The 25,327-nt window shown below is 36.7% G+C and overlaps 1 protein-coding gene across 1 annotated transcript in view; it reads right to left on the minus strand.

Moving 5' to 3' along the window:
* The window catches only part of ABCA10 (ATP binding cassette subfamily A member 10), a gene marked incomplete at its 5' end in the record, with an annotated part of 55,828 nt that overhangs the window by 17,412 nt on the left and 13,089 nt on the right, over window positions 1–25,327 (minus strand). The window contains 18 exon segments of the mRNA XM_032429972.1: window positions 3,077–3,116; window positions 3,362–3,546; window positions 4,539–4,646; window positions 6,777–6,914; window positions 8,289–8,422; window positions 9,121–9,287; window positions 10,867–11,026; window positions 11,029–11,058; window positions 12,265–12,384; window positions 13,140–13,279; window positions 14,366–14,456; window positions 15,786–15,924; window positions 16,375–16,494; window positions 16,691–16,866; window positions 17,226–17,338; window positions 18,402–18,462; window positions 23,048–23,095; window positions 23,098–23,211. Of these exon segments, the coding sequence (XP_032285863.1) occupies window positions 3,077–3,116; window positions 3,362–3,546; window positions 4,539–4,646; window positions 6,777–6,914; window positions 8,289–8,422; window positions 9,121–9,287; window positions 10,867–11,026; window positions 11,029–11,058; window positions 12,265–12,384; window positions 13,140–13,279; window positions 14,366–14,456; window positions 15,786–15,924; window positions 16,375–16,494; window positions 16,691–16,866; window positions 17,226–17,338; window positions 18,402–18,462; window positions 23,048–23,095; window positions 23,098–23,211 (2,084 nt within the window).

Raw genomic sequence — 25,327 nt, forward strand, 5'->3', positions numbered from 1 at the left:
AGGCCCTAATAAGAGAGAAAAAAGACTAAGCTCCAAGTGTGAATAGTGAACAAATAATGGTCAACAAAAAGTGTCTACAAATCTTTTTTAACTTCCTAAAATAATAATAATAATAATGTTTATTTGTGAGATTTAGAAAAAGAAAGAACAAAACACTAGAGAACAGCATGTAAGTAGGGTAAGCAATTATTGATCATAAAGTCTCCAAACACAGCATTGGAAGTAATTAGGATATTGACTAACTTCAGGCTTTGTTAAGTTTAATATGGGGGGAAAATCAAGGATATCATGGGCTGAATTATGTCCCCTTCAAAATTCATATGTTGAAGTTCTAAGCCTGGTAGAACATGACTGTATTTGGAGATAGGGTCTTAAAAGAGGTAATTAAGATTAAAGAGGTCACGGGGTGGGCCCTAATCCAATATGACTCTTGTCCTTATAAGAAGAGGAAATTGGGACACACACACACACGAAAGACCATGTGAAGACACTGGGAGATGGTGGCCATCTACAAGCCAAGGAGAAGGCCTCAGAAAAACAACTCTGCAGACACCTGGATCTTGGACTTCTACCTCCAGAATGATAAAAAATAAGTTTCTGTTGTTGAAGCCACCCAATTTGTGGTACTTTATTATGGCATTTGCAGCAAACTAATGCAAAGAGTAACCACTAAGGTAATAAAATCTGGTTTATGACTTCCAAACCAGAAGAGGGTAAAATGTGGAATAAAAGAGAATAAACAAATGTTTTTTAGAAGATTTTATTTGTTTATTTGACAGAGAGAGACACAGCGAGAGAGGGAACACAAGCAGGGGGAGTGGGAGAGGAAGAAGCAGACTCCCCGCTGAGCAGGGAGCCCAATGCGGGGCTTGATCCCAGGACCCTGGATCATGACCTGAGCTGAAGGCAAGACGCTTAACGACTGAGCCACCCAGGTGCCCTGAGAATAAACAAATTTGATTGAATAAAAAACCAAAAGCAAGAAAGACAGGAAGCCACATAATGCATATAAATATATAAAGCCATAAAGTAAATATACATAAATATAAAGCCATAAAGTAAAATGATATAAACAAATTGAAATATATTAACAATCACAAGAAATTCATTAAATTAAAAGCATGGATTGTCAGATTGAATTTAAAAACAACAACAAATAAAATCCAACTACATTCAGTTGACGAAAGACACACATTGAAGCATAAGGGACACTGAAAGGCTGAAAGTTAACACATGCAAAAAAGATTTACCAGGCAAATACTGAATAAAAGAGATGTGGTGAACTTTTATTAATATCTGATATATTGACTTTAAGACCAAAAACCATTATTAGAATAAACAGGGTCACTACATAATGATTCCAGACTGAATGCACCTAATAAAATACAGCTGGCCCTTGAAAAACATGATTCTGAACTGTGCAGGTCCATGTATACATGGGTATTTTTCAGTAAATACAGTTCTGGAAAATGTATCTTCTCTTCCTTATGATTTTCTTTTTTTTTTTTTTCTTATGGTTTTCTTAATAACATTTTTTTCTCTAGGTTGCTTTGTTGTGAGAATACAGTATATATGTAACATACAAAATACGTGTTAATCAACTGTTTATGTTATTGGTAAGGCTTCCAGTCAACAGTATATATTTTGGGGGAGTCAAAAGTGATATGCATAGTTGGGACTGTGTAGAGGGCTGGGGCCCCTAACCCCCATGCTGTTGAAGGGTCACATGTAGTCTCAAAATACATAAAGCAAAAATTGATTAAATGAATGGATGAAACTGACACATCTACCTTTTATTGGGAAACATAAGGGAAAAAAAACAAATAGATCAAGGACTAATTCCAATAGTTAAGGAGGCATTACCTTGTTAGGACATTTGACTATTGTAGCACAACCACTTATAAAATTGACCCGAGGAATGATATGATTAGGTATTATAGGAAGGACACTTAGAGACTAAGAAGCAATTTAATAGCCTTTAGGATTTCTGCTGGCATACTGAGTTCTCCAATGGTTGTATTTGTGGCATTCCTGTCCACACAAAATCCAACCTTTGGATATTATCCACAAAGACCAGCCACTGTGACTATAACAGCCCAAAGAAGTAAGAATTTGGGTCTCTTTACCCCTAAACCTTCTATCCTGTCCCCAGGATATATAGGAGAAAGGAAAATCCAGAAGAAAATGGAAGAATAAAAAGACAGACCTTGCTCCCTTTCTCACTACTGGTCCCCAAACTAAGGACATGCCTGAAATGGGTTTGGGGACAGAGCTATACACTGCTTATGAGATTAAAGTTATGATTTGGACGTGGCTGGCCTTTTCAGTTCTTTTTTTTTTTAAGATTTTATTTATTTATTCATGAGAGACAGAGAGAGAGAGAGGCAGAGGGAGAAGCAGGCTCCCAAGGAGCAGAGAGCCCGATGCGGGACTCGATCCCAGGACCCTGGGATCATGACCTGAGCCGAAGGCAGACGCTTAACCATCTGAGCCACCCAGGCACCCTGGCCTTTTCAGTTCTTAAGGTGAATCTTAATGAACTGTTTTAATATCTGAAATGATCAGAAAGCTATGGTATATTCTCGAAATGTCAACAAGGCATATTATTAATCAAACTTTTTCGTGTTTATTTATGTTACTAGTCAATATGGCCACCTATCACACTTTTTTTTTTTTTTTAATAAGTAGAATTATTCAGGAGGAAAACTACCCTGAGTAGAGAGGGTTAGGTTCAGGTATGATTCTTTTAAGTTTTACCCACTCTGTAAAATGAGGGAACTGTCCCAAGTGATCTAGTCTTTGATGATAGATAAGCCATGCCAAGATTTCTACAGATATTTTGCTTCTCTCCAAAGAAACAGAGATGTAAAAGAAAAACCCCAAAGAACAGATGGAAAATAGGAGAAAGAAAATGAACAATACTAAAACCAGAAACACAGTCCAACAATAATGGAAGTACTAAAGAAGTAATTTCATTCTTTTCTAAGTAAAGTATTTACACTTAACTTTGCATTTTTAAAAATAAGCTTTAAAAAAACTTAATACAAATGTGCATACTACATGGACAGATACTTACAATAAGAAAGCCAAGAGACCAAAAGCCACTATTCTTCCTCCTATTGCAAAAGATGAATGAAATCACGTATGTGAAGAATATAAGAGAAGCTGAACAACCAACTATGTAAACCACCTACGAATAATAAGGTCAATAGCAAGAGAGCTGTCTGGTGACGTGTGGGACAGGGAATGGGGAGATAATTAGATCATAAGGCTGTGTAAGGCGATTTTCTTACGTACACCTTTTGTTAATGAAAGATATTTGTTTTGATTCTATTATTATATTCAGCCTGGTTAAAAAAAAAAATGATCGCTTACAAGAGCAAACATGAGTCCCAGTGAAAAGTTGAGGTCCCAAATCATGAAGTAGTTAATTAAATATATTGAAAGAAGAATCAAGCAGTATAACGGAATGTCCACCAAAGCCTGTCCAATCCAGTATGCTGAAGGACACAGGCCTGAAATCCATAACTGAGACCAAGTTTTTTGCTGATAAAGAAACAGAAGGGATATAGAAGGGTTTGAAATGTTAGTTAGAAAATGTACTTCATTTATGCAAATATATTAATTCTTGGTAAACTTTAGAAATAGCGTGTTGTAGTAGCAGGTAGGTTTTTTTTTTTTTGTCTATATTATTTTATATGGTGAATCTGAGCTTCAGTAACTTTCTAACCCACGTTTAGGTAAGCAGGCCTCAGGACAACTAAGACATTAACACGATCACAAAGAATACAGTGTCTCTGTGACTGGAAAATAGGTTTCTCCTAAGTATCTGACATCCAGCGTGGGACTGTGTATAGCCAATGGCTCAACATGAAAGGTCTGACTTATTTGTAAAGTTGGTTTACTTTTTGATGTAGATAAATAAAAATGACTATCACATAAATTTTTAAAGGCCACTTTACAAAAGCATAGTTAAAGCTTCGGAAACATGGTATATCTTATATTTGATGCTCTGTTTAAAAATACAAATTCCAGGGGCACCTGGGTGGCTCAGTTGTTGGACATCTGCCTTTGGCTCAGGTCATGGTCCCAGGGTCCTGGGATCGAGCCCCACATCAGGCTCCCTGCTCAACAGAAGCCTGTTTCTCCCTCTCCCGCTCCCCCTGCTTGTGTTCCCTCTCTCGCTGTTTCTCTCTCTGTCAAATAAATAAAATCTTAAAAAAAAAAAAAAATACAAATTCTGTTTGGAATTGTGAAATAACAACATGATGTCAAAAAATAGCACATTTTCACCTCCACAGTTGATTTAGTATGATTCCCTTTAAAGGTGAGGCAAGTTCACTGTGTTGAATAGTGAACTTTCTGACCCCTTTGAATGATTAACCATTTAACAGAATCTATAATGAGATTAAAGCAATGACATATTTATGTGTAAACATATTTTTCTTGAAGAGCTATCCTGAGTGCATAAAACAATGAAATTCTAACTACTAAAGTCAGATAAAGTCATCTTTCTCCCCCTCCCCTCCCCCTCTTACTTTGCAATCCCTGATGCTGCTCATGCCAATGTAAGGAGAAATGCAGTTTGCAAGGACCAAGAGAAATAAGGGTCCATTCAAAGAACCAAAGTCCACCATTAAGACATTCTGAAGTTCAAAGCACACCTGTAAAATGTCGAAATTGTTACATGTCATACAATCAAACATAGTTATATGTTTTTGAGAAATAGTGAGAAGTCCAGAATGGAAACATACACCTAATTTAAGAAGCAAACAAAGAGAGAAGGAACCATATTTTGTGACCCCTAATAGCGGGTCGCATTCCCAGGAACTGCATGATATCAAAAGAAATTTTATTTTATTTTTTAAAGACTTTATTCATTTATTTGACAGAGAGAGACACAGCGAGAGAGGGAACACAAGCAGGGGGGGTGGGAGAGGGAGAAGCAGGCTTCCCGCGGAGCAGGGAGCCCGATGCGGGGCTCGATCCCAGGACCCTGGGACCATGACCTGAGCCAAAGGCAGACGCTTAATGACTGAGCCACCCAGGTGCCCCCAAAAGAAATTTTAAAAACCTGAATTTTATAGGCGTGTATTTAGAGAGAATGAGCAGGTTCTCTTTCATATTTTCATCTAGTAATTGTTAAATGAAGACACATACTCTTTGGAGCTGCACTGATATTCTCGGAAGCTGCCATTTGTTTTAGTTCCCTATTTCCCAGTAGATGAATTATAGATAACAGCCTCTAAAACTCTAATAGTAATTGTCTTGAAGCTGTTCCTATGTTCTTGTCCCTAGCTACAAGATATAATTAGAGGAGAGCAAAATCTTTCTTGCATAACTTCTTGACTTCTAGAAATGTTTAAATTAATCTTTAAGGCATGGACAGGTCTTACTATAAATCTAAGTTGTTTTCCAGACAGGGTAATTGATTACTGTTATAACAATAGACTAAAAAAAAAAAAAAAAAAAAAAAGAGTACAGAAATGGCCTTATTTCATATGCAAAAAAATAGAGGTGCCATTATATAAATTTCTTACTGTAAAAATTTCATTCTCTACAACCATTATGCATATACTTGCAAACATCTACCCAATTTCCACAATTTGTCCCTTTTTTATCTACCATAACTAAACACACCTGAGAGGCTGAGAATGGTTATTAGAATTACATATCATCAAAAATTGCACTATATTCCACAAGAGATAAAACATAAAAGAGCCAAGACCCAAAAGGACACTTCAGAATTTAAAATGATAGAGAAAACACTACAGAACTGTTAAATAATCATAATTTTAGAGTTGGGGCCATACATTCTCATAAATTTCACACACACCCTCCACGCTTTCATTAGCCAATGTATATTACTTACTCAACAAATTCCCCCAGGAAGATGTGATGTAAGACTAAGGATTTGCATGTGAGGCTTTGCTGGTATGCTAGATTGCTAAGCAAATCCATTGGTTCACTGATTTCAGCAAATATGTATTGGGTACCTAGGTTAAGTGTGAAGAACTACTTAAGAATGAACCAAACAAAGCCCAAATTATGATTCTTTAACAGGTCTATTATTTTTCTCTATCATTTTAAAGTTTTCAGTGTCCTTTTGGATCTTGGCTCTTTTAATGTTCTATGTCTTGGGGAGCTGGGTATAATTTCTGATTAGACAAGATTTTAGACTAGAAGGATGAGGCCAGTGATAAAACAAGTCTATAGTGTGGTATCCAGGTGGTAATATATGGAAAAATAGATCAGCAGGAAGGATAGAAAATGATAAATTACATTTAATTTACTAAGGCAAGAAATTTTATCATATATTTGTTTTTTTCCATTAAAAATATGAGATTAAACATAAAAGTCCTTGAAAAGTTCTTGATCTTTCATAATAAGTAATAGCAAACATGGACTGAATGCTAACTCTCCCTGCTACAAGAATATAAGCTCCAAAGAGTGGAATTTTTGTCTATTCTGTTCATGCTGTATCCCCAGCCCCTGAAAGTACCTGGAAGACAAAAAATATTTGTAGAATGAATGAAAAATGTATATGTCAGGCTCTGTTCTAGGTCCTCAGGAAACTGATTTAATCCTCACAATAATCATATAATTTAGGTACAATTATATTCCCCATTTTACAGATGAAGACAGTGAAGCAAGGAATGGCTAAGAAACTTGCTAATACATAGTAAATAGGATTCAAACTCGGGTGGTAGGCTATAGAGTTCTTGCCCTTTATCCCTCGCTAAATTGTCTCTTATATAAGTCAGTACCATACTTACAAAAGGCAATGTGCTTCGCTCTGTTTTAATAAGCTCTGTAAAATTAAAAATTCCAAGAAGGGCATTGCTAATAATTCCCATAAGAACAGGAAAACAAGTCATTCTCTTGGTATTACATGCAACTGAAAATCTGTAATCCTTTAAAAAAACACAAATATAAGTTCCAAATTCTTAAAACAAATATATTTATTGTATAGTTTATAAATTACCACGGTGGAATTAAGGTGAGAAAGAGACTATTAATTTTTCTTTGACACTTCAGCCTTTTTGAATTGTTGAATTGTTATAAGAATACATTATTTTGGTAATCCAAATGACTTATTCTATAAATGAAATAGATGAACATTCACTAATACGGAAAGATGTCAAAGATTTAGATCTTATGTGACAGAGAGAATTGTAGGACACTCTAATACAATTCCAATTCAGAAAATATATTTTCAAATATAAGATGGTCCTATAAATAGTGAGTTTGTGTTTTTATAAAGGAAAAGAGTGTAGAAGACATTTACCAAATGATTAACAGTTAGAAATATAATATGGAAAAATTAAGAAATAAAATTAGAGGGGTGCCTGGGTGGCTCAATCCATTAAGTGTCTGCCTTCCTCTAGGAGTCCTGGTATCGAGTCCCGTGTCAGGCTCCCCACTCAGCGGGGAGTCTGCTTCTCCCTCTCTCTCTATCCCTCCCCCTGCTTGTGCTCTCTCTCTTTCAAATAAATAAATAAAGTAAAAAAAAAAAAAAGAAATGAAATTAGAGAATTTTACCTTTTATATTATATATTCTAGTAATGTTTGAATTTATTAAATATGCATTGCTTTTTTCTGCTTTATTGAGGTATAATTGACAAACAGAATTGTAAGACACTTAAAATGTACATCATAATGATTTGACATACATATACATTGTGAAGAGATTTCTCCCATCTAGTTAATATATCCATCACCTCACATGTACACATATGTATGTGCGTGCACATGTATGTATATATGAGAACATTTATGTTCTGCTCAGCAAATTTCAATTATACTATAGTGTTATCAACTATAGTCTCCATATTATACATTAGGTCTTTAGATCTTATTCATCTTATAGCTGAAAGCTCGTATCCTTTTACCAGTCTAACCCTATTTCCCTACCCCCTAGTCCCTGGCAACCACTTTTCTATTCTCTATTTCTAGGAGTTTGACTTTTTTTTTTTTCCTACTTATAAGTGATACCATGCAGTATTTGCCTTTCTCTGTCTGGTTTATTTAACTTAGCACCATTCCCTCAAAATCTATCCATGTTGTTGCAAAACATGCATTGCTTTTACAACAAATAAAATCACTAATAAAAGATGATCCCTTTGAGAAAAAACATGCTCTTTAAAGGATTAAAATTTCATACCTTACTCAAAAAGGACTCAAGTTATACTGATATAGAACACTTGAGTTGCTTTTCTATAGATCTAAAGTATTAGAAGGTGGCAAAACCCCATTCATGATAAAATAGTACATGGATGCAAACATACCTTCCAGTCACCAGACATTATGATGGCTCCATTGTAGGAAGGATCACCTGAGCCATTTCTATTTCTAAAGTCACCAACTTCTAAAAATTTATCCTGAGGCTTCAGTGCCTGCATGAAGTCTTCAATATTTGATCCTAATGTAGTCAATGAAGGAAGGCAACATAACAGCAAGAAAATCAACATCAGAGCTTTAAAATAAGAACGAATTCTTCTCATGTTAAGGAATACCCAGAATAACATGATAAAGACCTCACTCTCTGAGAATAGGCTGAAATTAATTCTGACATGAAATCTGGTCTACCATCTTCAGTGTAACAGAATCCTTTCAGAAATAGGTTAATATATTTTGTAATTCTTATAAAGGTAAAAGGGTTTATTCCCAAGAGCTAGATTTGCAATTCTCACAGAAATAAAACTTACTAGTGATTTTTATGAACTCTGCCAGAACTCTGTAATGTTTGTAACTACATATACTATATACAAAATACACACCTCATTACCTAGGCTTGTCCTACTGATACAAATCAGTCCTACTCATTATCTAAACTGCTAGATCTGGCTAACCTTCCAATGGTATTTACTGTACTGGTGACCCATTCAAAACATCTTCATGAAGTTAAGTTAATTTGGTATTTTCCATTATGTCCATTGTTTTTCTTGATTTGAAAATGTGCCCATCAATTTCCTTAATTTGAAAATGAAGCAAGCCGTAAACACACACCACTTTCTCCCCCAAGCTGTTCTTAATAGAGGTCTTTTTGCTGCTAAGGTTTGTGTTTCAAAAGATCTTTGATGATAAAAATCAAGAGTAAATTGAATCCCTATTTCTCACCTGTATTACTGATGACCAACAGACTGGTAAGAGGAGCCTGTGAGGGTTGTTTCAGAGAAAGGAAATACATACTGGATGAAAGCTCCCAACAATGAGTGTAATTAGATACCACATCCACTATCTTCTCAAAAATGATGGGGGTAAAAGGAATACCAAGTATCAGTAACCTAAGTAAAGAAAATTAAAATGCAAGTCTAAAACGTTTTCCCTCTGATTATTTAAGTCACAAACATGCTATATAAATGCCAACCTATGGAAATTCAACATACAAATATGGCCTTTAGTTACATAAAGTGAAAATGAAATTAATCGAAAACGGGCTCAAAATTTTTCATAAATCATGATCACATTGCAAGATCTCCAAGGATAATAGAGCATCAAAAAAAGTTGAGATCCAAGTGGTTGACCAGGACAACAGGAAAAAACGGTTTGACGACTTGACGGGATACCAGGAGCCTCCAACAGCCTGCCGAACATAGTTTTAAAGGGAAAGGAACCCGATTTCACACTGCCCTCAGACTTGTGATGTGCACAATTTCAAGTAAAATTTTAACTCTCATCAGCTGTTGTTTTATACTTTAATTTTCACGAAACTAGATGCCATATTTAATGCACTATTTCAGATCCTAGAATTCATTTATCCAGCTCAAACAATGAGTAAAAGTCTTTCAAGTAATCTTTTTGTTTCTCCAGTAAGGTTGTGAGTCCAGTCTTTGCAATGACTACTTTCTCATCAGACCTCAGGCTCTACCTCCTTCTTCCTCACTCTCAGCCTCATATTTCATAGGGAAAAAATGAAGTCCATCAGACAGAAACTCCCCCTGGTCTTATCATCTCTCCCCCCCAAAAAAACCCAGAAAACATATCCATCCTGTCAGTGTTCCTTTCTGTTGTAATAGATGCTGTCTTTGCTCCCTATCAAAGTCAGTTTTCAATATTGCTCTGGATCCAGATGCTTGCCACCCTCCCTGAGATCTTGCTCAGTTAGCTCATCTTCAATTATTTCCCTACTGACATATCCCATCATGACTGAAGCATGTTCTAATGTCTCCCATTCATTAAAAAAACAAAAAGAAAAAAGAAACTTCCTCTTAATTTCAATCTCCCTTCAGCTACTACTGCTCTTTCTATTTCTCTCCATGGTCAAGCATCTCAAAAGAGCTGTCTATTTTCAGACCTTCTCTTCTCAAAACCTTCAGTGACTTCCCTTTTGCCAAATACAATTGATGCTTTCTGCTCTAAACTGGTGTTCTCCCTCTCTTACTGGCTTGGCTTTTCCAATCTTGGCTCAAATGTGACCATTTCAATGAGGCCAACACTGACCACCTTATTTAGAATTATAATCAACTCCTAACTCCCACCAGCCTTTCCCATCCGCTTACTCTATTCTGCATAACTTACTATATAACTTATTTAGTTTTTATATTTGTTATTTGTTATCTTTTCCTCCCAACCAGAAGGTAAACACCACAGCACAATGCCTAGCACATAACAGGCTTCAATAATGATTTGTGATATAAGGAACAATTAACATATTTATTGGGTAATTACCTCATTGGTATTTTTCTCCCCCACAAGATGTAAGTTGAAAGGCCTTGTTAACTGTGCTCCCTTGTGTAGGATAACACTTATAGGCACTCCAAAAACTTTGTTAAATGGGTGAAGAAATTAATAGACTTATTTTCTTCACATTTAAACTTTTTTGTATATATTGACTAGAGAGATTTAAAGTAATCTGATACTTACAAGGACAAAAGAATTTTCCTTTCACGCCTTAACTTTAAGAAGCGAAGCTTTGCCATGGCACAGACCTGTTGTTTCCAGAGAGTTCCAGTACTAATGACCTTTCTCAATCCAGGAAGAGAACAAGGAGCCTGTTGCATTTCAGACTCAGTTCCAGTGTCTCATTGACTTTCTCCTCTTTCTGAATGCCAAAATCTGTAACCATGTAATAAACCATTAAAATCGGTTATGTTATTTGCACTTCCTCTTTAGAAACTTCGAAAATACACTGGAATATTTGAAACAGCACTTCTAACAAGTTAAGCTACTGATATCCATAACTCATATTCAAAATCTGTCCTTCAGACAACTATAATTCCAATGAGTGAGTAAATTCATTTTTGAGGATGGTTTAGCCTTCTTGGGAAGCATTTACTCTTTCATACCTATAGCAGCAGTTCTTCACTAAGGGATTTTTGCAGAGCAAAAAGGTTTATGCAAAAACAGAAATGTAAATGTATGTAGCTGAGTTTCTTTCTTTTTTTTAGATTTATTTATTCATTTGAGAGAGAAAGCATGCGTGCATGAGCGTGAGGAAGGACAGAAGGAGAGGATCTGAAGCAGACTCCATGCTGAGCACAGAGCCTGACACGGGGCTCAACCCCATGACCCCGAGATCACGACCTGAGCCGAAATCAAGAGTTAGATGCTTAACCCACTGAGCCACCCAGGTGCCCCTGTAGCTGCGTTTCTAAAAGGGCTCCTCTGTCATCTAGAAGTCCTCCACAGGGTTAGTTCATCACTGATGACTGACATCCCAGCGACTGTTCCAACACACTGGTTTTAAGTCCAGGAAAGACCTCCTATTCAAATCTCACACACGCCTCACAGCAGCTGTTATGGTTCTGACTAATCACTCCATTTTTCCAAATCTCAGTTTTCTCCCTGCATAACAAAGTTATTATGGGAATTAAGAACAATGTAATCCAACAGCTGAGGACAATGGCTGGCTCATAGTTAGCTCCTACATTCTTCTAATTATTAGTTTTACAAACTAAACTAAGGGAAGATATCAACTTATTTATTCTTTATGACTACATTAATTAGAATTAATTTATTACCTAAGTAAGAGTACATTTTTATAGGAAATGGCAAGGAAGAGACGAAGCCAGAACTCATGACATTAGCAGAGAGCTATTGATGATATGGGGAAGTGGACGCAGTAATAGAGTAATTACCTAGCAACAAGTCTGATTACGTTAGATATAAAACAATTATGATACTTTTAAAAGTGGGCAACCCTATTTTATATCTAATACACATTTAGGCAGAATTCCACATAAAAACCTACAAATATGAATCAATACGTGGTCATTTTCGGTTTCCTCTTTCTAATTTTCTGCTGGACACACATCATTATACCGGGCTCATCAACTGTTAATTTGCCTTCTAGGTTCACAAAGACTTCATTGAGAGTTGTCATGGAAACACCATAATTCATTACGCCTTGGTCAGGACACTTTTCAAGGTCACTGTAAAGATCTAAAAAGCAGACAGCAATAAAATAATGCAATTAAATTTGCTAATAAGTACACTAAAATACAAAGTCCTAAAGATTACTCAGAATAGATAAATCTAAACATATTTTCATATTAAAGCTGCCACAATAATCTAATAAAAATATTTTCATGTTCTCTTGTCTTTCAAATCAATTTTATTATTTTGCATCTCTTTTCTGTTTCATGCGCTTTAAAATTTCTTTCATCACTATGGCCATGCATATGTTTGTGTAAGTATGTATGTCTATTCAAAAATTCATTAAGCATGGGTAAATTTTATTTCCTTTCTGTATTTTCTAGTTTTTCTATACTGAGCATATTACACTTACAATTAAAATGATATTTTACAAAGACCCTGTTGACCTACTTCCAAGTGTTTTAAAAAAATAAGGCCTTATTTAATCTGTGTCTCTAAAAGAAAAGTTTTTGCTGCTTCAGGAAAGACATTTCAAAGCTTCATTTAATGCTGACACAGAGAGCAAATCTGGGTTTTTCAGTGAAATACATTCATGGAAATTTTAGTTGCTCTCACACTAAAACCGTGTATCTGGTAACACACTTCATTATACTGAAAACAGGAGGCAGAGCTCTTAGAATAGTGTGAGGTGTATAAGCCTTAAAACCCAACTGGTGGAAAATAGAAAATGCAATCAGCCTATCGTGGACACTTAGCTGTATTATACACATACACTCTATGTGTATTCTTATCACATATTCAAAGGAAGCATGGTAAGTTACCTGGAAATTTGTTTGTTTTTTCCAAGGGCAAAATGTACACAAGTTTTTCTTCACTTTCTGCTGCTAACTTGGCATCCGGGATGTGCTGTCTATTGAGGGATGTAATTCTTTCTAGATTACACATTTCATTCCTGTGTAAACTAACATTTCAAAAGAAGCATAAGTCTTTTGAATTCATCTCTAACACCACTGCTCATTGAAAGACAGTTTTTTATTAAATAATTCATATTTATTAGAGACAATCTCCTGCTAATTTCAGTAATCAGTTCCCACAAATAAGATGTTCTATTTCCAAGTGCTAAATGGTAGCCGTGTTTGAATTACTTTAAATGGGAAAAAATACAGTGCATTACATGTCAACCCCAATCCCCCAGGCAACTTTCTAAAGTAAGTGGAAATTTCAGTTTACATGTTATATGGATATATGGATAGATAGATAGATAGACAGCAGGCTAGCATGTAAAAACACATATACTTATTACATAGAGATATGTATGTATATGTATATAAAATCATGATAGGATATAAAGTACATGAAACATTACTTCTGGATCACTAAAAAATTAATAAGGTTTTTAATAAACAGTTGCTTTCTTGCAGTTGCTAACTTGCCTGTTGCTTTCTTGCAGTTGCTAACTTGCCTGTTGATATGCCCTGCTTTCTAAATTATCCCACGTGATATTCTGATATAGAAAGTAGATTTAGAATACAATTTCAGAACTTTAGGGCCAATTTAATTGTTCTATTAAAAATTATCAATTTTTTTTTTTTTTTTTGAGAGAAAGAGAGTGCAAGAGTGAGGGGAGGGGCAGAAGGAGAGGGAGAGAATCCTAAGCAGATTCCACACCCAGCACGGAGCCCAACACGGGGCTCAATCTCACTACCCTGAGATCATGACCTGAGCCAAAATCAAGAATCAGACACTTAACCAATGGCGCCACTCAGGCACCCCATAAATTATCAGTTGCTTTTTGAAAACATAATTATGTTTCCGATACATTAGCCAAAAATGTTTTATTGAAAGATACATACACATTTAGAAATTTACATGTTTAAAATCAAGAGATAAATATCAAGGCACATGTTAATGAGGGAGATACACTATACTGATTATTGTACATCAATTTCCACCAAATATTAAGCTGGCTTTCTTATATCTCTAGAGGATTACATGAAATGTCACCTCTTATACTGATACTCATATTAAAAAGCTACTCCCAGAATACATTAAATGATATCCAATACCCCATTTTTGCTTCAGAAACAAAGATGACCCTGCACATTTCAACTTCCCATTAGACGGAAACGCTTTCCTATCTGAGAAGAAAGAAAGAAAGAATAAATTATGTGGATTCCTTATATGGGTATATTCTCTGCTCTGGAGACCAAATCACCGAATGAATTTCTCAGTATGAATGCAGTCTTGATATAATGGAGTTCCTGGGTACAGTACCACCTCTCACCCCCATGCTTCCTTTGAAGCAGGACTCAGAAATTCACTGCATCCCTCACAGCTTATCCAATGGCATAAAACATTGCTAGGATAGCCCAAATCTTCCATTCTCCCTTTATCCACATACTTTGCTATGTAACTTTGCAGTGTTCTCTCACCATGGGCTAGGAGACCTGCTCCACCCCTGGATATGTGCCTCCACCACATGAGGCCAATGCTTTGGCCAATGGCATGTTAGCTGACTTTGGCAAGTAGAGGTTTGAAATGGGCTTATGCTTTGGGACTTGGTCTCTAGAGCCTTAGTCATTGCCGTGAGAATGCCTGGGGCAGTCTGCTGGAAGAGGAAACACACCTAGGCTGGCACCTAAGCCACCTTAGGTCACCTAATTTGACTTGCCAACGGTCACTCAACCACCAGACATGTAAGCGAACCCAGTCAAAGACCTGAAGATCTTTCTAAGTGAGCCCACCCTGAATTGCCAACTCTCCAACTCATGCACTCAATAAATACTTAATTGACTTAAGACACTAAGTTTGAGGATGGCTGTTTCATAGTTATTAAGGCAGGAGGAAACTGAGAGGTAAAGTATATTTTACTTCAGATTTCATGGAGGAAACTTAGAATAAGGTTATACTGCACATTAGAAAGCAAAAATTTCTCTTCTTTTCACTGAGTCTATTTCTGTCTTCATTTTTTTTAAGATTCTGCCTTGTACCCTTTCCTGGCTTACTGAAACTTGTCTTCCCCACCTGCCACTATGTCCTAGACAGAATATTTATTCAATCTCTAATTCTCCAGTCTTGCATCTTCACACTCAATACCTTGCTTAGTGAACCAAGGATCCTCCTAAGAAGGCAACAAAGGGTTATAAATTTAAAAATAATTTTCCCAGCTAAAAGTTTTTTCTATCCAACAACAAAACTATATATGAAATATTAGAGTTTCAAAATTTAAAAAATATACTTGTGATTAATGTAGACAGTGAAGAAAGTTACAGACAAGAAGATACATAAAGCATGGGCCTAAGAACTCACTGGGGGATCAGAATTCTTCCAAAGCAAATTTCATCTTTACAAGGCAGTCACTCAAATGGACTACAAACAGGATTCTTTACTTTTAAAAACAGATTATAGAGAATATCTCTCATGTTCAATCCTTAAATAACTATTAGAAGAAAGAAACCAAGAATCACCAGCCACGATGTAAGCCTCATCCATGATCTGGGTACTAAGAAGGATTGTGCGGTTTGTTTTATGCTCCTTCAGGAAGGTGCAAACTTGGTGCCTTGAAAAAGGATCCAACCCAGCAGTCGGTTCATCCAGGAGCAAAACCTACAGAGGAGGAAGAGTATGAGCTCATCTTCCACTTCCAAGTGAGGGTCTTTAGAATGTTGCATGGAAACCCATATGATTTCTAGATTCAAATACAGCCCTCCACTGGATTCCTCATAGGCTTGCATGGTCCTTTATTACAAATTTTCTCTTATATTTGGTAGAGTTTGGACTTAATAATCGTTTGATAGCCTTCAATACAAATTAATCTTGGGGCACCTGGGTGGCTCAATCAGTTAAGTGTCTGCCTTTGGCTCAGGTCATGATCCCAGGGTCCTGGGATCAAGCCCTGTGTTGGGCTCCCTGTTCAGCGAGGAGTCTGCTTCTCCCTCTCCCATTGCCCTCCCCCGCGCCCCGACTCATGCTCTCTCGCTCACTCCCTCTCAAATAAATAAATAAAATCTTTAAAAAAAACCCAAATTAATCTCAAAAAATATTTTTTTCTCTTACCCGAGGATCTCCTAAAATGGCAATCCCAAATGTTAGTTTTCTCTTCTGTCCACCACTTAGTTTTTTAGCAATAACATCTTGAATGTTTTGTATGTCCAATTCCATTATAACTCTTTTTACCTATTGAAAGAAAACCTCTACATAATAAAAAATATTTTACTTTAATCAGTTCTTCTAATAATTAGGAGAAATCTATTCTAAGAACTTCATCAATTAAGCTTTATTTATGAAAAAATAAAGTAATAGTTCAACAAAAACATGGTCAAGAGCAAAGTATATTATTTTCAAAGGCATTAGTTCTAATATGCTCACCTACATCTTGTTCTACTTCTTCTGACTGAATCCCTTTTATTTTAGCAAATAGCCTGAGGTTTTCTCTCACAGTAAGAAAGTCAAATTGAATATTGACTTGTGGACAAAATCCAATGTTCTTTCTCATTTCTTCCATGTTAGTTATTTCAGAGAGTTGAGTATTATAAATAGTGACTGATCCTGTAAATAGAAATTTTCAAGTATTCAACACCAGGAAAGTAACTCTAGGAAGTGGTAAGACAGGATATTAGTTGAAAACTTCACATTTCATAATTGCATAAATAATACATTGAGAAATTCAGATTATTCTTAACATAAATATCAGGGTCCACAGCAATGCAAAGTGGACACAGAATGACAATAGCAGAGCGGAGATACAAGCTTTCTGGTGAATTTATATAAATATGAAATAAATAGTTCCTATTCTGAATTACTCAACTGTGTAAAAAAGCCTGCTTTAGATAAGTGTTTTTGTTTTACACAATCTCATTGAGGAACCTGCTTCATCAGCCAACTTGCTTCTAATATTATTTTCTTACCTTTTGTAGAACCAGACAACCCACTCAGAATGTTTAGCAGTGTCAATTTACCAGCTCTGCTGTGTCCAAGTATTGCAGTGACCTGTCCTTCATATATGTCAAGAAATATGCCTGTTTTAGAATAAAATCTGAAAATTAGACTTTGGATTATATTCAGATGGAGTGGACCTTACAAAAGTTTATAAGAGTCAAATGTATCTCAGCGCTTCATTTATTGGTATTCTTATGTGTACACTCTAAAATTATGTATTTAATTGTGTCTTTTTATGAAGACAAAACCTTAATTTCTCTGGAGAAATTGGATCAAGACTGAGAATATAAATTTCTACCTTCCTCCCTACCCAAATCCTTCAAATGTCAAAGAATATATTAATTCGATGTTAAAGAACAGAGCAAAGGCTACCAGGAATAAAGCAGAGTGAAGAGAGTATTTGCTTCCTGGGCCAGGGAAAGCAGTGTGACTGAGGAAACAGTCTCCCAGAGGCTCCCAGAGCTGAGACAGAAGGGCCAGGGATAGAGGCAAAGGGGTATGTATTCCACATTTGGAGGGAGGGAGCGTGGGTTAAAGAGAGGATGATAAAGTTTTCCCTGGCACTGGTCACTGCTCTGTTTTGTATCACAAAAGTGGGGTCATGGTCTCTAGAGGGGTCTGTGGGACCCAGGACACATCACAGGCATTTTTCTATATGAGTGCTTAGGATTTGATAATTTTTTCTTGAATATTTGAAACATTATCTAACTCCATGGAGAAACAACAGAGTTCCATTAGCACCCTAGAAATTTTAAAAGATTCTCTGAAGATAGACAACATGTGGAATTATATTGTCAGAGAATCAAAAACAAGACAAACCACAGCCCAAAAGAGATGATGAGAAGTCCTATGAAAATAAGCACAATTCCAGTGATACTGCAAGCTCAGTCTGACAAATCCACGTCAAAGATTATAAACCAGCAAAAGCAGTACAATCCTATTTTTAAAAATGTTATATATATGTAAATATATTATCGATGACTATCCCTCAGAGTAGAAATGTGGGCTGTTAAAATTTTTTCTTTTTATCTAGACTCATTCTCTAATTTGCCACTATGACTGTTTGCATCTTCAGGAAACAAAAAAAAAATTTTTTTTTTTTAATTAAAAACATCATCAAAACAATGAAGTTTTTCTCTTCATCTTGCAATGCTTCTACTTTTTCAGGCTTTCCATCATATTCTTTTGTAACATTTCTGATTCTGAAAAAAAAGAAGCAACTTTGAGGTAAGTACATTTTCTAATGACACAGATTATGTTAACTGCCAATATTACAGTTTGTGATTAATCCTGAACTTCACAAGGTAGGGTGTCACCCTCATAACGGGATCCAAGGAGGGCAGTGGGGAAAGCTCACACCACCCCCAAAGAGATTTGCACAGACCTGCTCATACTGTTATCAAACTTGTTATTTCGTATATTCCAGCTATTTCTCTCAGTTGGCAAATGAAGAGAGAGCTACCATTGAAAGAAAGGAAGGAAAGAACAAGAGAGAGTGAGGAAGAGAGGATGGGGGAGAGGCTTTCCTTCAGTCCTGAACCCCTCTCTATTATTTTTCTTCTCCTCCACAGGCAAATTTATCAAAATAGTCTCTCTACTCTCTGTTTCCATTTCTTTATCTCACATTTATTCCCAACCTAAAGCAACATAGCTTCTGACCCTACAACTCCACTGAAACTATCCTCAGCAAAGACACCGATGACACTCTATGGAATCCCAACGGACACTGACACTTTCCAGTCATTGTTTAATAGATGCTGTATTAAACAATTGCTAGCTCCTTTCTTCTTGCAAGGCTTTATTTCCTTGGCTTCTGCCCTCTTGGTTTCCATATCCTTCTCTTACTATTCCACTCAGCATACTTTATGGATTCCTTAAACTGGATTCCACACTTAACCAACTATTTTTCTTATTCTCAAATCTTTGCCATATAATAGTGCCCACTCTCATTGCTTCAACTCTTACTTAGATTCTAATGACTCCTAAATTTGTGTCTTTAGGCCTTTCTTCAAAGTCTCAGATGTGAATATCCAGCTTTTTGCTCTGTATCTACACATAGATACCACACAGGGCTTATTATTTTTCCCTCTAAACCAGTCCCACTTCTGTTCTCTATCTCAGTTGGTGTTTTCAGCATCCACCTAGGAATGCCAATTAAATGCCTAAGAAACGTCCTTCTTTCTTACCTCTCTCTCACCTCATCCTGTGGTCTACAAAATTACTATAATTTAACCTTATGGATTTATGAATTTAAGTTTATGAAATCTCTTTGAATTTATCCCTTTATCACTTGTCTATGACCTTCTAGTCCAGATTCTTATCATCTCTCACCTTGACCTCTGAACCTGATGATGTTTTCCCTTTCCATCAACCTAGCCCCTTGTCTCCTGCAATACAGAGGATATGCCAGGAACTACACTTCCCAGAAATCCTTCTCAGTATTGGACTTGAGGAGAACTTGCCAAGATTTGGAAAGCAGAAGTGAAAAAAGGCCATTTTTCTCTGAAGGTCATGGGGGCAGACACATGGGCAGACTCTAGATTTGTAGCAGCTTCTCAGACTTCTTGACAAGCCCTGTTTTGCTGCTGGAGATTAAGAAACCTGGTGGGAACCTTCCCAGAGAATCCCAGCAAACTTTGTGAGACCCACCCACTTCCATGCATCTGGATAAGGTCCTCAGTGGCTGTTTCCCTGACCTTCTGGCTACAGCTTTCTTGACCCTCCCTCTTCCATTCTTAGTACTTTTATGAATTACTAATTCCCATACCAAATCCCTTTACTTACATAATATTTCCAGCAACTCACTTTTCCTGACCAAACCCAGACTGACACAACCTTTGGAATGTTTCCATTTCTCCAGTTGTGTTGCCTTCAAATCCATTCCAGAAAGCTGTCCAAGTGATCTGTCAGAGGTCTGGCTGTCTACTTTGCCTCCCTAAAATCACTTGGTGATTCCCCACACTATGCAGGACAGACTGTCCTTCTTGGCAAACAAAACTCAAGTGATCTGATTTGACCCATACCTCTTAATATTTACTTCTCTCTCTTCTAGCCTTGTATTTTGAGCTCAGAAATGTCAATTTCTTGTCATTCTTTAGACACACGCACATTGTTTCTTGCTGTGCTATGTTGGTCATGCTGTATTCCCTGTTTGGAAGACCCTTCATGTGCCCCATCACAACTTATGTGACCTTTCCCTTCCATAAGACTCACCTCAAGAGTTATCTCCTGACTTTTCCTACCACTCTTAGGCTGGGCTGAATGATCCTTCTCTAGGTTTGGTTATTCTCTGCATCCATCTCTACCACTCTTTTTACTAATTATCTATTTAAGTGCCTGTTTCCCCCCAGGCTCTGCCTGTCCTGAGGTGAAAGACTGTCATTCATCTTTGAATCCTAGTTCTGGCAGAGGGCTTAATGAATGATGAATAAATGAAGGAACTAATTTGCCAGCAGAAACAGTCTGGTCCAGAATGATCCAAGGAGCTGATTTGAGGCACGCTGGGCTATCAAGCATAAAAAGAGGGGCTGTCATCAAAAAGAATGAAATCTTGCCATTTGCAACGACGTGGATGGAACTGAAGGGTATTATGCTGAGTGAAATAAGTCAATCAGAGAAAGACATGTATCATATGACCTCACTGATATGAGGAATTCTTAATCTCAGGAAACAAACTGAGGGTTGCTGGAGTGGGGGGGGGGGGGAGGGATGGGTGGCTGGGTGATAGACATTGGGGAGGGTATGTGCTATGGTGATCGCCGTGAAGTGTGCAAGACTGTTGAATCACAGATCTGTACCTCTGAAGCAAATAATACATGTTAAAAAAAAAAAAAAAAAGAAGAAGATAGCAGGAGGGGAAGAATGAAGGGGGGGAAATCGGAGGGGGAGACGAACCATGAGAGACGATGGACTCTGAGAAACAAACTGAGGGTTTTAGAGGGGAGGGGGGTGGGAGGATGGGTTAGCCTGGTGATGGGTATTAAAGAGGGCACGCTCTGCATGGAGCACTGGGTGTTATATGCAAACAATGAATCATGGAACACTACATCAAAAACTAATGATGTAATGTATGGTGATTAACATAATAAAAAAAAAAGAAGGGCTGTCAAGGCAGAGGACAGAGTGTGCAGGTTCAAACAGGCTAGAGCTGTTGTATGTACCTGGGAGTACACTCATTTCATGTTAAAGTATTAACAGCAAATTGGATCTAAGACCATTGAATAGGACAACTGGTGGCATCCACTTAGGAGAACTGAATGACCACACAACCATACCCATCTTCATTGCCCACTGGAGGAATATGAGTCAGGGTTAAGGTTCTGGGCATTTATGGAACCATGTTGCTGAAAGGTGAGATTTTGGCCTGACTAATGTGATTTGGTCCTGATTTAGCTTGTTAATTTAACTAAATTTTCTGGTGTCAACATAGTTATTGTAAGTTAGTGGTAAGGAACAGGATAAACTGAAATAGCTATGTAAGTTTTCACACAGGAGTTAGGGCTTGAAAAACTACTAGAAATGGTAGAATTTGAGAAGTCCCAACTCCAGGGAATAGAGGGTTTTCTCTAATCTTTCTGTGTCAGGTTATAGTTTTTTCCTTTCTCTGTTGTCTCTCTGCTCATTTCCCCTTCTCCCAGATACTTTTGCCAATCACCTTTGACCTGTTTCAAAATAAGTGAACTGATATAAGAATATCTGATTGAATTTATCCATGATATTCCTATTAGCAAACAGTTACCAAATGCTTATTATGGGCTAGGCACCATTCTAAAAGTTTTATGTGTGGTAGCTCATTTACTCTTCATAACAAACTTATTACCAGTGTCATGCCCATTTTTAAGATACAGAAACCGAGATATGGCCAAGTAACTTAGCTGCGATCACACAGTTAACAAGCAGTAAAGCCAGGATTCAATGGAGCACATTGTAATCACTATGTTCCATTTTGTCCTCAGAATACACTTTCAAAAAAATAACTTCACATAAATGGAATGTCATTTAGGAGTATTTCTCAATAATCTCCTTCAATAAAATAAGCAAACACCTAGAGAAGCATGCACTAAATTATGATGAAATTAAGAATTAGGCAGTCATTGTCTATACATCTTCCTGGTTTTCCTTAAAACCTTTACCAATGCTTTTCTCTACATTCTTATTTCTATGCCCTTTCAATCAACCACATCCATATGGATAAAGATAACTAACATTTATCCAGTTCCTGTTACCTAACAGGCATATTTAATTATCGCACTGATTCTTTAAATTCCTCAAGAAGAAGTCATTGTACTGTTGAATTATATTACACATTTCTTAGAAACGAAGAAAATGAAGTTTAGAGATCTCACGTGGTTCAGCAAAAAGTTACCAAGCTACTAAATTATAGAGAAATCTTTTGACTTCAAACCTTTAATCCATACACTCCCTAAAAGCAGATAATCTAAGAAACATGTGTCTATTTTATATGCTATATATGTACATACATACATATCATAATGTGTGTGTGTGTGTGTGTGTTAGAAGAGAATGCAAAGAGATTATAAATGGTGGGGACAGAAAGTAGAAGAAGAGGAACAAGAAAATGAATAGGGCTACTGAATTTTGCTGCTGACAATATCAAAAATACTTACTTTTAAAATGATGAATGAAAGTTTAGAATGATGGCAGAAACACCTGAAAGAAAGGAACTTCCAAAAAACACATCATCTATAACATTTGACCTGTGGTTGGCTCTGTTGTACCTTAGTTTATTAAACTTCTACCTGTAAGTATACATAATTTGTTAGTTATCTTATAGCTTCTTTTCCATGGAACTCTGGAGGCATTGGTTCAAAAGAGTCACAGAGGAATGCTCAGGATTTATTCTGTCCTCAAAGACTTCATAGTGAGTGTTTTGATGTTGCGACCAAAATGAAGACTTCAAGAAAAACAACGGTGAATGCCGGCGGCCATCTTCATCTGATCAATCAAGACACAGTTAGATATTGAATTAATCATCTACATCAGTAAAGAATGATATCTGTCCTAGTGTAGCTTGATACCAATTTTTTCCTACACATTAATGATCTTTTTCCAGTTCTATTCAGAAATAATTGACTTCTATAACTGTATACCATTAAGGCATGATGGTTTGATTTACATATATTGTAAAATGATTACTACGATAGGTTCAGCTAACATCCATCATCTCGATACAATAAAACAAAAAGAATAAAAAGAAAAAAGTGTGCTCCTTGTGATAAGAACACTTAGGATTTATGTTCTTAACAACTTTCCCACGTATCACACAGTGGTGCTGACTACAGTCTTCATGTTGTACATGACATCCCTAGTACTTATTTACCTTACAACTGGGAGTTTGTACCTTTTGAAATCCTTCTTCCAATTCCCGCTTCCTCCAGCTCTAAGTCCGATCTCTTTTTCTATAAGTTTGGTTTGGCTTTTCTGTTTCTGGGTTTTGTTTTGTTTTTTTAGATTCCACATATAAGTGAGATCATTACACTATTTGTCTTTATTTATTTAGGCATTTAAAAAAATATGGCAAAAATTGAATGAATTTTGGATACTCCTGTTTTGCAGCTGCTGACCTAGTTAAGTGACATTTTCTCTACCCCCTAGTATATACCTTAATTCTTTCATTGGAAAGGCAAAAAGTTACCAGAAACAAAAGTCACCCTCACCCCTTCTCTTTCTCACTTCCTCCATCTACTATATAACTAACTACCAAGTCAGATTATTTCTATCTCCTAAGTATCTCCTGAGTCTGTCCTCCCCTCTATATTACACTGGTCCTCAATTTGGTCCCCTCCCCTCTCTAACACAGACTATGATGTCCACCTGCTTTGAACCCATCCTCCAAACAGCTGTCAGAGCGATCTTCCTAAGACACAAATCTCATCAGTGAAAGGTCCTACATAGATTATATCAATCTGTCTCTATTTCCTGCACTGATGGTTCTAAGGTTTTGGATTTCTTGGATGAATGATATTTTTTTAAATAAATATACTGTGTTCTTTAAGGACAATTTAAAAAACCTCCCATCTTGCTATGATCACCATTGCAAAAGAGAAAAAATATTTTCACAACAAAAGTATAGATATTTAAAGGCTATAATCTCACAATATGAAAGACTTAACTTCCAATGAAAGAATTAAGGTATATAAATAAGTTTCACATTATTTTTCTCATTTCAACAAAAACAAGAGAAAAGGTTGTCAGAGGTCACCACCAATACTGGACCTGACTAGAGGAGAGAATCCCAAATTCTGCATGTGATCTATGGAGTTAGCAAGAGCAGGCACCTACAGAGGGACTTAACTGGAGGTGAACCTCAGCATCACTGGGATCTTTTTTTTTTTTTTTTTAAAGATTTTATTTATTTATTTGACAGAGAGAGAGTGAGCACAAGCAGGGAGAGCAGCAGGCAGAGAGAGAGGGAGAAGCAGACTCCCCACTGAGCAGGGAGTCTGATGTGGGGCTCAATCCCAGGACCTGAGCCGAAGGCAGATGCTTAACTGACTGAGCCACCCAGGTGCCCCGATCATTGGGATCTTTACAAGCTATATGGCCGTGTGTGTAGCTGTGCACAGACGTGTATGTGGAAAAAAATCTCTTTGTAATTTCTTATTAGCTGGTTATTAATTCCTATACTAGAACCACATGTGACACCCAAACTATGTACTAGCTCGACCTAATAACTTTTCGCTTCCCCTACACCATAGCTGTTTCCCATTGCTGGGCACACATGCTATTCCTTTTGACCATAAAATTTTTTGTGCACTCTTGTCCACCAGGTAAACTTTCTTATCCTTTAAATGCAGCTGAAATTCTTTCCTCCCACCAACCCAAGGACTTACCCTATCAGTGAACCTCGTGGTATCCTCTCCTATCACACTTCCTAGACTATATTTAATTACTGATTTTTGTGTTTCCAATGTTCACTGTGGAAGCCTTGAGGACACAGCCCGCTGACCCACATAAACTTAATCAGCAGTTATGTATTAAATAGGTAACAGATTAAATCTGATATCCAATTAGTATCAGTTTTATGGGAAATTTTGATTCAGAAAAAGAA

Source organism: Phoca vitulina, unplaced genomic scaffold (genome assembly GCF_004348235.1).
Source record: "Phoca vitulina isolate PV1807 unplaced genomic scaffold, GSC_HSeal_1.0 scaffold41, whole genome shotgun sequence".
Lineage (NCBI taxonomy): Eukaryota > Metazoa > Chordata > Mammalia > Carnivora > Phocidae > Phoca > Phoca vitulina.